A 12570-nucleotide genomic window follows, 5' to 3' on the forward strand; every position below is an offset into this window, starting at 1 on the left:
CTTATCTGTTGTCCATCTCCTGTATTCACCAGCTCTCTGCACCCACTGGATACTGAGGACTGTGGGATGAACAGCCTGTCTTCAAGAGTCCCTCTTAGCCGGGCGTGGTAGCACTCGCTTCTAAGTCCCAGTACCTGGGACAGGAGGATCGCAGGTTCACAAACAGCCTCAGCTACTTGCTAAGGCCCTCCGTAATTTAGTGAGACCCTGTTTCAAAAAAAAAAAAAAAATTCAGGCTCGGGGTGTAGCTCGTAACACCTGGATACAATCCCCGGTACCGCAAAAAAAAAAAAAAAAAAAAAAAAAGAGTCACTCTTATACAAACATGTGAATTCTCCAGATTGGCCAGCAGAGAACAGAGATTGAAAAAGCAAACAGGTGAGTCCCCACCCCGTGTACTGGGGATTGAACCCAGTGGTGCTCAATCGCTGAGCTCTACCTGCAGCCCTTTTTTTTATTTTGACAGTCTTACTAAGGTGCCCAGGCATGTACACACACACACACACACACACACAGATATACAAAACACACATGCAAGCCGGGGTTTGTGGCGCACGCTTATAATCTCACTATTTGGGAGGCTGAGACAAGAGGATCGTGGTTCGAGGACAGCCTTAGCTACTACTTAGTGAGGCCCTTTGGAACTCAGTGAGACCTTGTTTCAAAATAAAGAATAAAAAATAGAGCTGGGGGTGTAGCTCAGAGGTAGAATGCCCCTGGGTTCCATCCCTGGTACTGCAAAACAAAAAAAAATAATAAAATAAAATAAAAAATAAAAGGAAGGAAGGAAGGAAGAGAAAGAGAGAGAGAAGAGAAAGAGTTGAAGGTATAGCTCAAAGGTAGAATGCCCCTAGGTTCAATCCTCAATTCAGAAAAAAAGAAAGGAAGGAAGAGAGGGAGAGGGAGGGAGGGAGGGAGGCGTGATGGCCCACGCTTGTAAACCCAGTACTTGGGAGGCTGAGACAGAAGGATGACAGGTAGCTGAGGCCAGCCTCAGTGAGGGCCTTAGTGAGACCCTCCACAACTTAGACCCTGTTTCCAGATAAGAAATAAAATCGGGTTAGGGGTAGCCAGGCATGGTGGCGCACGCTTGTAATCCCCGCGCTTGGGAGGCGGAGACAGGAAGATCGCTCAGGTTCGAAGCCAGCCGTGCTGGCTTAAGAGACCCTGTTTCCAAATAAAAAGTATAAAATAGGTCTGGGAGTATAGCCCAGAGGTAGAAGGGTTTCCAGGAACCCCAGTACCACCAAAAAAAAATCAGATTAGGGGTATAACTTGGAGGTAGAATGCCTCTGAGTTTACTCCCCAGTACAAAAAAAAAAGAAAGAAAGAAAAGAAAAGCGAAAGAAAAGTAAGGAAAGAAAGAAGAAAAAGAAAGCAGAAATCTCATCTGTGTGTCTAATTCCATGGACAGTGTCCCTGCAGTCCCCAGTGTCCATCCTGAGCATGAGCTCTACTTGGCAAGCTCCAGCCGGGCAGAAAATTGCTCCTTGGAAGTAATCGGGCCCACACAGACCTGCAATTGGCCGCGCAGCAGGACCGTGAGCCCTCGTGCGGGGCCGGGGCAGGGTTGTGGGGCATCCCTTGTCAGTGTCTGAGCATGGCAGTCTGACTCTGGCCCTTCATCCAGACAGGGACAGACTCTGCCTGTGACCCACAGTCCCTGGATGTGATCCATCTCTGGACCACATTGCTCTGGGGAGGCCAGGCAGGATACAGAGTCTCTGTGTGGGAAGGGGAGAGGAAGCAGGTCCCTGAACATCTGGGCCCCATCCTCTTGCCCTGCCTCTCCCTAAGCCAGCTGTGATACAGTGCTAGAGTCTTACAAGCACCCTCATTAGGCGGAGTGAGGAGCATGGTAACTACACTCACTTTGTGTTATTTCTTAGGATAGCATGAAAGTCTATAGTGATCTTGAAATATATAATACAGAGCCGGGCGTGGTGGCCGACGCTTGTAATCCCTGCATTTAGGAGGCTGAGACAGGAGGATTGCGGTTTGCAGACAGCCTCAGCTATTTAGTGAGGCCCTTTGCCTGTTTCAAAATAAATAATAAAAAATAGTGCTGAGAGTGTAGCTCGGAAGTAGAATGCCCCTGGTTTTCATCCCTAGTACTGGGGGGAATAAAATGGCTGGGGGTGTAGCTTGGAGGTTGAATGCCCCTGAGTTCAACCCCCAGTACCAAATAAAAAAGAATTTAAAAATAGGGCTGGAAGCATAACTTGGAGGTAGAATGCCCTTGGGTTCCATCTCCAGTATTGCAAAATATATATATATATGCATATATATTTACATATTATAAAATTTAATATAATAAATATTATAATAAATCTTAAATGTTGATATTATAATATGTATATAATACATATTTTTTGGTGCTGGGGATTGAGCCAAGGGACATTATATCTCTGAGCTATAACCCTTTTCCCTTTTTATTTATTTTTGTGTGTGTGGGTGTGGAGATGGAACCCAGGGTCATTCGATCTCTGAGCTGCACCTCCTGCCCTATTTTTTATTCTTTATTTTGAAACAGGATCTCACTGAGTTGCAGAGGGCCTCACTAAGTAGCTGAGGCTGTCCGCGAACCGCGATCCTCCTGTCTCAGCCTCCCGAATGCTGGGATTACAAGCGTGCGCCGCCACGCCCGGCTCCTTTTTACTTATTATTTTGAAACAGGGTCTTGCTAAGTTGCTGGTATTGGCCTCAAACCTATGATCTTCCCGTCTCAGCCTCCCAAGTACTGGAATTACAGGCATAGGATTTGCTACCGCACCTGGAAAAATGTTTAATTTTTAAAAATTTACCATGAGTTGGGTGTGGTTGTGCATGCTTGTAAACCTAGTATTTGGGAAACTGAGAAAGGAGGAAGGCAGGTTCAACCCCAGCCTCGGCAGTTTAGTGAGGCCCTCGGCAACATATTGAGATGCCGTTTTAAAATAAAATAGGGCTGGGGGTATAGCTCAGAAGTAAAACATTCCTGAGTTCAATCTTTAGTACCATAAAAATAAGTAAATAAGAGTCGGGTGTAGTGGCACATACTTGTAATCCCAATACTTGGGAGGCTGAGACAGGAGGATCGCAGGTTTGAAGCCAGCCTCAGCAGCTTGGTGAGGCTCTCAGCAATTTAGTGAGACCCTGTTTCCAAATAAAATATAAAATAGGTCTGGAGGTATAGCATGGAGGTAGAAGGCCCTTGGGTTCCATTCTCAGTACCATAAAAAAGAAGGAAGGAAGGAAGGAAGGAAGGAAGGAAGGAAGGAAGGAAGGAAGGAAGGAAGGAAGGAAGGAAAAAGAAAGAGAAATAAGTAAACAAACAAATCACCATGAAAGCCAGGTGTGCTGGTACACCCTGTACTCCCAGTCAATACTTCGGAGGCTGAGACAGGAAGATTGCAGGTTTGCAGCCAGCCTCAGCAACTTAGTGAGACCCTTAGCAATTTAGCAAGACCCTGTTTCAAAATTTAAAAAGAAAATAAGCCAGGCATGGTGGTGCACACTTACAATTCCAGTACTTGGGAGGCTGAGACAGGAAGATCGCAGGTTTACAGCCAGACTCAGCTACTTGTGAGAACCTCTGCAACTTAGTGAGACCCTGTTTCAAAATAAGGAATAAAATAGGGCTGGGAGTGTAGCTCCAGGGTAGAATGCCCCTGCGTTCAATCTCCAGTGCTGGAAAAAAAAAAAAAAGAATAAATAAGTAAGTAAATAAATAAGGCTGGAGATGTACCTTAGATGTAGAATGCCTCTGGTTTAATCCCCAGCACCAAAATAAATAAACTACCATGAGTAAAATGAGAAGATAAACTGGCTGGGCTTCTTTAGGCCTTTCTACTGCTCACAGTTGATATCCTAAAATATTTGCAGAGGCTGGGCGTGGTGGCGCAGGCTTGTAATCCCAGCATTCCGGAGGCTCAGACAGGAGGATGGTGGTCTGCGGACAGCCTAAGCTTCTTAGTGAGGCCCTCTGCAACTCAGTGAGACCCGGTTTCAAAATAAAGAATAAAAAAAAATAGGGGGGGGGTGTGGCTCAGAGGTAGAATGCCCCTCGGTTTCATCCCCAGACCCGCAACAACAACAACAAAATTTTTGCAGGACATCTATGAATTGGGAACAGAGAGACTTGGAGAAAGAGGAACTCAGAGAAGGCAAAATCTGGGAAATCAGATCCCCACCTCTACCCCTTCAGCTCAACACATCTCTGCAAGAACCGTGTGTGTGTGTGTGTGTGTGTGTGTGTGTGTGTGTGTACACTAGGAGTTAAAAGTAGCATACATATTCTTCATTAAGTCATTCCATTATTCACCTTCAGCAGCCTGGCTGTATTAATCCGATAAGAAACCAGTCTTCAGAATCAAGCGTGTTTATATTATGGAGAACAACAACAAAAAAGGCAGACGAGAATCAATTACGACTTGATTCTCGTCTTGGGGGGGGGGCTCCGCAGCAGAGTGCCCCCTGAGCATGCGTGAGGCACTGGGTTCTATCCTCAGCAAAACACACACACACATACACACACACAATGAATGAATGAATGAATTAATTAATTAATTAACAAATAGGGCTTGGACTGCCCCAAGCCCCAAGCTGTCTGGTACCGGGCCCAGGGATGGTTCAGGCTGGTGTTTGTGGTCTGGACTGCAAAGAGGTACTGGTGAGGGGCAGCGCTGGCTCAGTCCTGGTCCCGCACGCTGACTCTGGCAGGCTCCTGGACATCACCAAGGCCCTGGGTCAAGGCTAAGCCTGCTGCAGAGGCCGCACACCGTGTTGCGCTGGTTCCTTGGGCTGCAGGGAGGGCCCCTCCCTCCAAACAGCCAGCTTAAATCCCTGACTTCAGAAATGGGCTCACCAAGGGGCCACGTTCCAGTCCTCCAGCTGCCTCCAGACAGCATCTCCATCCACGTCACTCCCTCGGAGACCTAGATGGGATTTTTGTTGGTGGTGGTGGTGGTGGTTTGGTTTCGGTGCTGTTTGTCTCTGGATAAGTAATGCTGCACAGAGAAAAAGATCCCGGCACCACCAAGGGCTGACTGCAGAAAGCAAACCCTGACCCCCAGTTCCAGTCGCTGGGTTCCCCAGGCCCCTTCCCTGCAGGAGAGCAAGGTAGACCATTCCTGCTCCATCCCACAAATGGATGCACGCATTGGTCTTCAGTACTGGGGGTGAACCCAGGGGCATTCTACGTCTGAGCTACACTCCCAGCCCTATTTTTGATTATTTTATTTTATTATTTTATTTTGTGGTACTGAGCATTGAACCCAGAGGCATTCCACCTCTGAGCTACACCATCCCCGGCCCTATTTTTTATCCTTTACTTTGAAGCAGGGTCTCAGCTGCGGAGGGCCTAAGTAGCTGAGGCTGGCCTCGAACCTGTGATCCTCCTGTCCCAGTTTTCCAAGTACTGGGATTATAGGATTATAAATGTACACCACCACACCCACTTTGATCCTAGTTGATTAAAGCAACACTGATGGACAGGTATCTAGGCTATTTGAAATCCTATTTGTGTGTGTGTGTGTGTGTGTGTGTGTGTGTGTGTGTGTGTGTGTGTTAATGAGAGTGGAACCCCTTTCCCCTCACCTTCTCTCTCTTGCCATCATCCGACTCCGTCGGTCTGTCTGTCTGTCTCTCCTCTCCCCCTGTGCCCCCTACTCCGGAGCTGGGTGCAGCACCACATCCCGCGCCCCCACCGCCCCCGCCCCAGATTTCCGGGGAGCGGCCGGCTGCCGTCAGCACCCCCCCCCCCGCCCCGCGGCGACCCCTCCCCGCTGACCTCACGGCGCCGCCGCCCGCGCCTTGATAAGGAGCGGACCCGCCGAGGAGCGCGCAGTCGGCGCCCGGCCCGGCAGCGCGGACTCCAGCCCGGACCCCCAGACCCCCGGACCCCCGGCCAGGTGAGCACCCCGCCCCGGACCCCCGGCCAGGTGAGCACCCCGCCCCGGACCCCCGGCCAGGTGAGCACCCCACCCCTCGGACCTTGCGGGGCGCCTCGGGGAGCCGGCCTCCATCCTCAGCACCGTGCGCCGGGCACCGCGGTGGGGGCGGACGGGGGACTCGGGACACTGGCCTTTGGAATGGACCTTGGAATTAGGATTTAAGCGGCCAGTCCGGGTTTAGACGTTCGTACCCTAAGCTTCGCGGTACTAAAAGCTGAACTTCGGAACCAGAGTCTTGGCGCTAGAAATAGGATGCGGAGGGGAGAGGAGCGAGAATCGTAGGGTTGGGAGATGTAGCTCAGTGGTCGAGCGCTTGCCGGGTAGCACCCCCAGCCCCCAGCCCTGCAAAAAATAAAATAACCCAGCCACTTAGTGAGGCCCTCTGCAACTCAGGGAGACCCCGTTACAAAAAAGAAAAAAAAAAAAAAAAAAGAATAGGGCTAGGGGGTGTAGCTTGGAGGTAGAATGCCCCTGGGTTCCATCCCCAGTACTGCAAAAATAAATAAATAAATAAATAAATAAATAAATAAATAAATAAATAAATAAAATGGAATCCTAGCCTTGGGATAAGAAGACTGGTGGTAAAGTGTTGAAATTTGAATGCGGCGCTGGAACTTTGGGCAGATCCTGGGCAGCGCGGGGCCGTCGGGCCCCCTGCAGCCACCACCCCCCCCTCGCCCACCTCCCCATCCTCGCCTGGCGGGAGGGGCGGCAGAGACACCGGGCTCCAGGCTCGCTCTCACCACTCGAGTGGGCACCCCGAGGATTCCGAGCCCTGGCCGCCCCTGGCCCCCCTGTGCCTGGCGGATTCCCGGGCATCTTGCCAGGCCGAGGCGTGGGGCGCCCTGCGCTCACGGGTCTCTGTCCGCCGACCTTAGACGCCGCGATGCTGGGTCCTTGGCTGCTGCCCGTCTTAGCTCTGACCCTGACCCTGACCGGCGCCCCTGGAGGCCGCGCCCAGCCCCCGGCGGAGGCGGCGATGGGCGCTGAGCCTCTGGACCTGGGCGACCTCCTGCGCCGGGCGGAACGCTTCCTCCTCCTCCAGGAAGATGTCCAGCGGCTGAGCGGGGACCTGAGCCCGCGCTCGGGTGAGTGGGTGGGCTGCTCCGGGGGGAGGGGGGCGGGGGAGCCCTGGGGAGCGATGGGCGGAGGGAGAGGGGGCGGGCCGCTTGATCTGCCCAGAAAAGCTGTTGCCACGCCTTGGCAGGGTCTGGAGTTGGCCGACCCTTGGGATCAGACCCTCTTCTATCACAGGGGAGAGCCGAGCTTCAGTGAGAAAAGATGGTAACCCTAACCCTAATCCACTCCGCAAATGAGTGCGACAGTTTTTATTACTGCTTCCCTCAGAGGCGCCCGATGCCAGACACACTCTTCTAAGCACTCCAGACACCGTGGTGCACCGATTCCCCTAGCAACATTTTATTTTATTTTATTTTATTTTATTTTATTTTATTTTATTTGCGGTGCTGGGAGTGGAACCCAGGGGCATTCTACCTCTGAGCTACACCTCCACCCCTATTTTTTTCTTTATTTTGAAACAGGGTCTCACTGAGTCGCAAAGGGCCTCACTAAGTAGCTGAGGCTGGCTGTGAACTGCGATCCTCCGTCTCAGCCTCCCAAGTCCTGAGATGACAAGCGTTTGCCCCCACAACCCGCTCCCTAGCAACCTTTTAGACACTGTTGAAGGAAATGAAGGCTCAGAGAGATTGAGCTGTTTATGCTCCACAGGGAGTAGCAAGCTGCAACTGGATCCCAGAGGCAATAGCTTTGACCCTCTGTGTCAATGGGGCCCAAGAAGCAAAACCGAGACTGTCCTGGTGCTGGAAGTCAGCCTTGACCCCGGGGAGGCTGGGGTGGACACTCGGGCCTGTCCCAAGAATTGGGCTGGGGGGTGGGGTCCCTCACCGGCCTCTTTCCTCCCCCAGAGCCCCAGATCCTCCAACCAGACTGGCTTTCCAAGCGTCAGCATCCGGGCAAAAGGGAGGAGGAGGCCAAAGAGGGTCTAGAAGAGGAAGAGGAGGAAGAAGGGGGCATGGTAGGCCCCTCCAAACGGCAGCACCCCGGCCGCCGGGAGGATGAAGCGTCGTGGCTAGTAGATACAACCCAGCGCAAGCGACAGCACCCTGGCCGGCGCTCCCCCTGGCTGCAGAGCGTCGTCACCAAGAGGCAGCACCCAGGGAGGAGGCTGGTGGACGCCAAAGCCCAAGGAAGCTGGGAAGAGGAGCCAGAGGAGGAGGAGGGCGAGGGAGCACTGATGGCTGAGAAGCGCCAGCATCCTGGCAAGAGAAGCCCGCGAGGCTGTGGGCCCCAGGAAGCCTGTGGTGGAGCAGACCTCCTGCTGGGCCTCCTGGACGACCTAAGCAGAGGCCAGAAGAGGCAGCACCCTGGGCGGCGAGCATCCTGGGCCAGGGAGCCCCTGGACCAGTGAGCCCAGTTTCCTATGACGTCAAGTGTGGGGTCTAAGGTCTTGAGCCCTGTGCGCCCTGCCCGGCCACGGCCCCTCTTTCCCTCCTCCTTAGATCCCCGACCGTAAACTGGAGTCCCGTGTATAGCACACACACAAGCCCTGGGCCTTGCCTGTTGCATTCAGGGACACGAGAAAGCCAGACCAGAAGTTAAGAGCCCCACTTTTCCCTGCCACCCCCGCACACCTGCTCCCCCTTCCCGCGTCCCTGGCTATGATGGCCCCCCCCACATCTCCCAAGGCATCCCAAGAGGGGTGGGGGACCGAGACGTGTGGGGGCATTGCCATTCTGACGTCCAAATCCAGTGTGGTGGAATTCAGCACGTGTAGACGTCACCCCGGGATCCAGGATCTCCTCCCTCTCTTGGGCATCTTTGTGGGAGGGCAGAGCCCGGCCCCATAGCTGTGCTCATGGGTTCTCACCCACTGTGGGCCTGTGCTTTGTGGAAATATTCAGACCCGGCCCTGGAAGTCGTGGCTTGTGTATGACCGTCCCCCTTGTCCACAGTAGTCATCCTAATGATAATAAAACATGCACCTAGACAATCTCAGGGTGTTGTGGTTGTATTTCTGTCCCAGCAGGCAATGGGGGATCTCTTTAACATCCAGAAGGGTCTTTGAAAGGGGATGAGATTAGAGGTTCGCAGCTGTACTGCAGAGGAAGTCAGGGACCCTGGAAGATGGAAAGTTCTTGCTACCAAGAGACATTTAAGGCCCTGTTGCAAAATGAAAATCAAAAGATCTGGGGGAGCTGGGCGTGGTGGCACATGCTCGTCATGCCAGCATTCGGGAGGCTGAGACAGGAAGACTGGTTCACGGACAGCCTCAGCTATTTAGTGAGGCCCTCTGCAACTTAGTGGGACCCTGTTTCAGAATAAAACATAAAATAGGGCTGAGGGTGTAGCTCAAAGGTAGAATGCCTCTAGGCTCAATTTCCAGTACCACGCTAAGTAGACAAACAATAAATGAATAAACAAATAAAAATTTAAAATAGTATAGGGCTGAAGTTGTAGCTAAGAGGTAGAATGTAGCTCAGAGGTTCAATTCCCAGTACCACCATACATAAGTAAATAAATAAAAATAAAAAAGGGCTGAGGGTGTAGCTCAGAGGTAGAATGCCTCTGGGTTCACTTCCCCAAAACCACAATAAATAAATAAATTAAAAAATAAAATAGGGCTGGGCGTGTAGCTCAGAGGTAGAATGTTCATGGGTTCAATCCCTAGTAACACACACACACACACACACATGCACGCACACACACACACACACACACACACACACACACACACACACACACGGCAAAAGATCAGGCTGCAGCAGTTGGGAAACTCAAACCAGGGGTCTTCTGGGGCTAATCATGGTGTAGGACAGGAAGGTGTAGGGCAAGAGGGAGCGGTGTAGACTGGAGCAAGCTGAAGAGGGTTTGTTTGTTTGGATACTGGGAATGGAACCCAGGGGCATTTTACCTCTGAGCTACACTCCCACTCCTTTATTTATTTATTTATTTATTTATTTATTTATTTATTTATTTTCTTTTTTGCGGGTCTAGGGATGAAATCTAGTGGCATTTGTCCTCCGAGCTATACCCCCAGCCCTATTTTTTTTAAATTCTTTATTTTGAAACAGAGTCTCACTGAGTTGCCAAGGCCTCACTAAGTAGCTGAGGCTGACCTTGAACCAAGATCCTCAGGTCTCAGCCTCCCAAATGCTGGAGTTACAAGTATGCGCCACCAAGCCCAGCTATTTTATCTTATTTTACTTTATTTTATTTTGGTGGTACTAGGGACTGAACCCAGGGGCATTCTACCTCTGAGCTATACCCAACCCTGTTTTATTTTTTATTTTAAAGCAGGGTGTCCCTAAGTTGCTGAGGCTGGCTTGGAACCTGCAATCCTCCTGTCAGTCTCCTGAGTACTGGGATTACAGGTGGGTGTTACCAGGCCTGCCTTGCAATTCGGTGCATTTTTAGTACACTTACCAATTGGTACATTTGTCACCATAAATCAGGTATAAGACATTAATATTTGCAACCGCATCCTCTGGATTCCTCACTTTCTTAATTAGGGTCAGAAACCAGCTCCCTTGCTAGATGGCTTCTGTTTGTTAGCTCCTAGGCCTATTCCCAGGCCTGCAGTTAAACATCACAAGTACTTAATTCCAAAAGCAATATCCCAAACATTTGAAACAAGGATTCACTAAGCTGCTGAGGCTGGCCTCCAACCTGCGGGCGTCCTGTCTCAGCCTCCCAAATACTGGGATTACAGGCGTGTGTCATCACACGTGTCTTGACCAATCAAGAATGAATGGAGCCAGGCTTGGTGGCTCACACTTGTCATCCCAGCATTTGAGAGGCCGAGACAGGAGGATCATGGTTCGCAGACAGCCTCAGCTACTTAGTGAGGCCTCTGAAATTCAAAGAGACCCTATTTCCAAAAGGAAAATAAAAAATAGGGCTGGGGTGTAGCTCGAAAGTAGAATGCCCCTGGGTTCCATCCCCAGTACCCCCCAAAAAATTATAATAATAATGGATAGATGGACGGATGGTGGCCCAGGAAGCCGGTACGAGCTCTGCTGTGGCATTCCCCAGGTTACTCCTTCCTCCTCCTTTCTGCTTAACATTCCCCAGATGGTCTCTGTTTATGTGTTGAATCCTAAGGACTGGCCTAAACGACTTCTACCCTTCCCTGTCCATCACTTTAGACAACACCTGTCTTGGTGTGGTATTGCATCCCGCTCCTTCCTCATGGCCTCTGTTTGGACTTGAGACCTGTGTGGTCCTACCCCCCCACAGCCCCCTCTTTCCCTCCTCTTTTGATCTCCAGCCATAAACCTGAGCTATGTGTATAACACACGCACACACACACACACACACACACACACACACACACACACACAGGGTTTCCCCAGCATCAGACCCCTGGGACAAGGTTTTATTTATTTATTCATTTATTTATTTATTTTTGCGGCACTGGGGATGGAACCCAGGGGCATTCTACCTCCAAGCTACACCCCCATCCCTATATTTTCTTCTTTATTTTGAAACAGGGTCTCACTGAGTTGCAAAGGGCCTCACTAAGTAGCTGAGGCTGTCCGCAGACCACCATCCTCCTGTCTCAGCCTCCGGAATGCTGGGATGACAAGCGTGCGCCACCATGCCCGGCCACCTTTGCATTGTTTTAAGGATAGAAAGTTCCTAACAGCCTTTGTTTCTCTACAGATGCAAGCTAAGCAGGAGCTGCAGAAGACAAACAGGCAGTCAGGCGGGACTAGCAAGGTGACTGGTGAGGAATATTAGTTTCACCCTGAAAAACATTAGTGCCCAGGGTAACATCATGGTGTTACTGAGGCTAAGGCCTAGGGCTCACTATATCACAGTAGAAAGTTGACTGATCCCTTTACTTTGTGTGTGTGTGTGTGTGTGTGTGTGTGTGTGTGTGTGTGTGTGGTAGAACCTAGGGGCTTTCTACCTCCGGGCTATACTCCCAGACCTATTTTATACTTTATTTGGAAACAGGGTCTCACTAAGTTGCTGAGCCTCACTCAGTAGCTGAGGCTGGCTTCAAACATGTGCGATCCTCCTGTCTCAGCCTCTCAAGCACTGGGATGACAAGCGTGCGCCGCCATGTCCGGCGACCCTTTACTTTGTAAGTGAAAAATGCCTGGCTCAGAGAGGCCGATGTGCCTCGTTCCAGGCACACCTGGTCTGCAAGGCTCTGGATGCAGTGCTTTTTTCTCTGCACCTGCTTTCCCGAGCTGGGGAAGCTTTGATAAGCTGGAGAATCCTTCCTCAGAGAAGGTGCCTCTCACACCCCACGCCGCCGCCCATCCTACTGAGTTGAAAAGCATCCCAAAGTCACGACTTCCTCTGACACATCCTTTAATTCTTTCTGCAAAACTTACCTTGATTAATTAAGTAAAATCAGAATGACTGGTTTGCTGAGAGAACTCAGTTCCTGCTTGGGGCCTCTGGGGTGGACTAAGAACACGTGGGACTTTCTACCTGGAGGATGTCAGCAATTAAAGCCCGTTGCAATTGCTGGGGACGAGCTGACTGCCTCGGAGAACATCAATTAGCTCAGTGGCTAAATCGTGCTGAAAGTTACGGGTTACCAAGGGGACCCGTGGTCAATGCCAGGATTTAAGTGGCTTTTATCTGCGGGGATCATATTTCC

The 12570-nt window shown here is 51.0% G+C and overlaps 1 protein-coding gene across 1 annotated transcript; it reads left to right on the forward strand.

Annotated features, from left to right (window-relative positions):
- Positions 1-6819: 6819 nt before the first annotated feature.
- Positions 6820-8361, forward strand: TRH (thyrotropin releasing hormone; the record flags this gene model as incomplete). Its single annotated transcript, XM_080718170.1, has 2 exons — positions 6820-7021; positions 7859-8361. 2 exons carry the CDS (start codon positions 6820-6822, stop codon positions 8359-8361), a joined length of 705 nt encoding a protein of 234 aa, XP_080574296.1.
- Positions 8362-12570: the final 4209 nt, after the last annotated feature.

The sequence above is a fragment of the Muscardinus avellanarius genome (genome assembly GCF_963383645.1).
Source record: "Muscardinus avellanarius genome assembly, chromosome: 22".
Lineage (NCBI taxonomy): Eukaryota > Metazoa > Chordata > Mammalia > Rodentia > Gliridae > Muscardinus > Muscardinus avellanarius.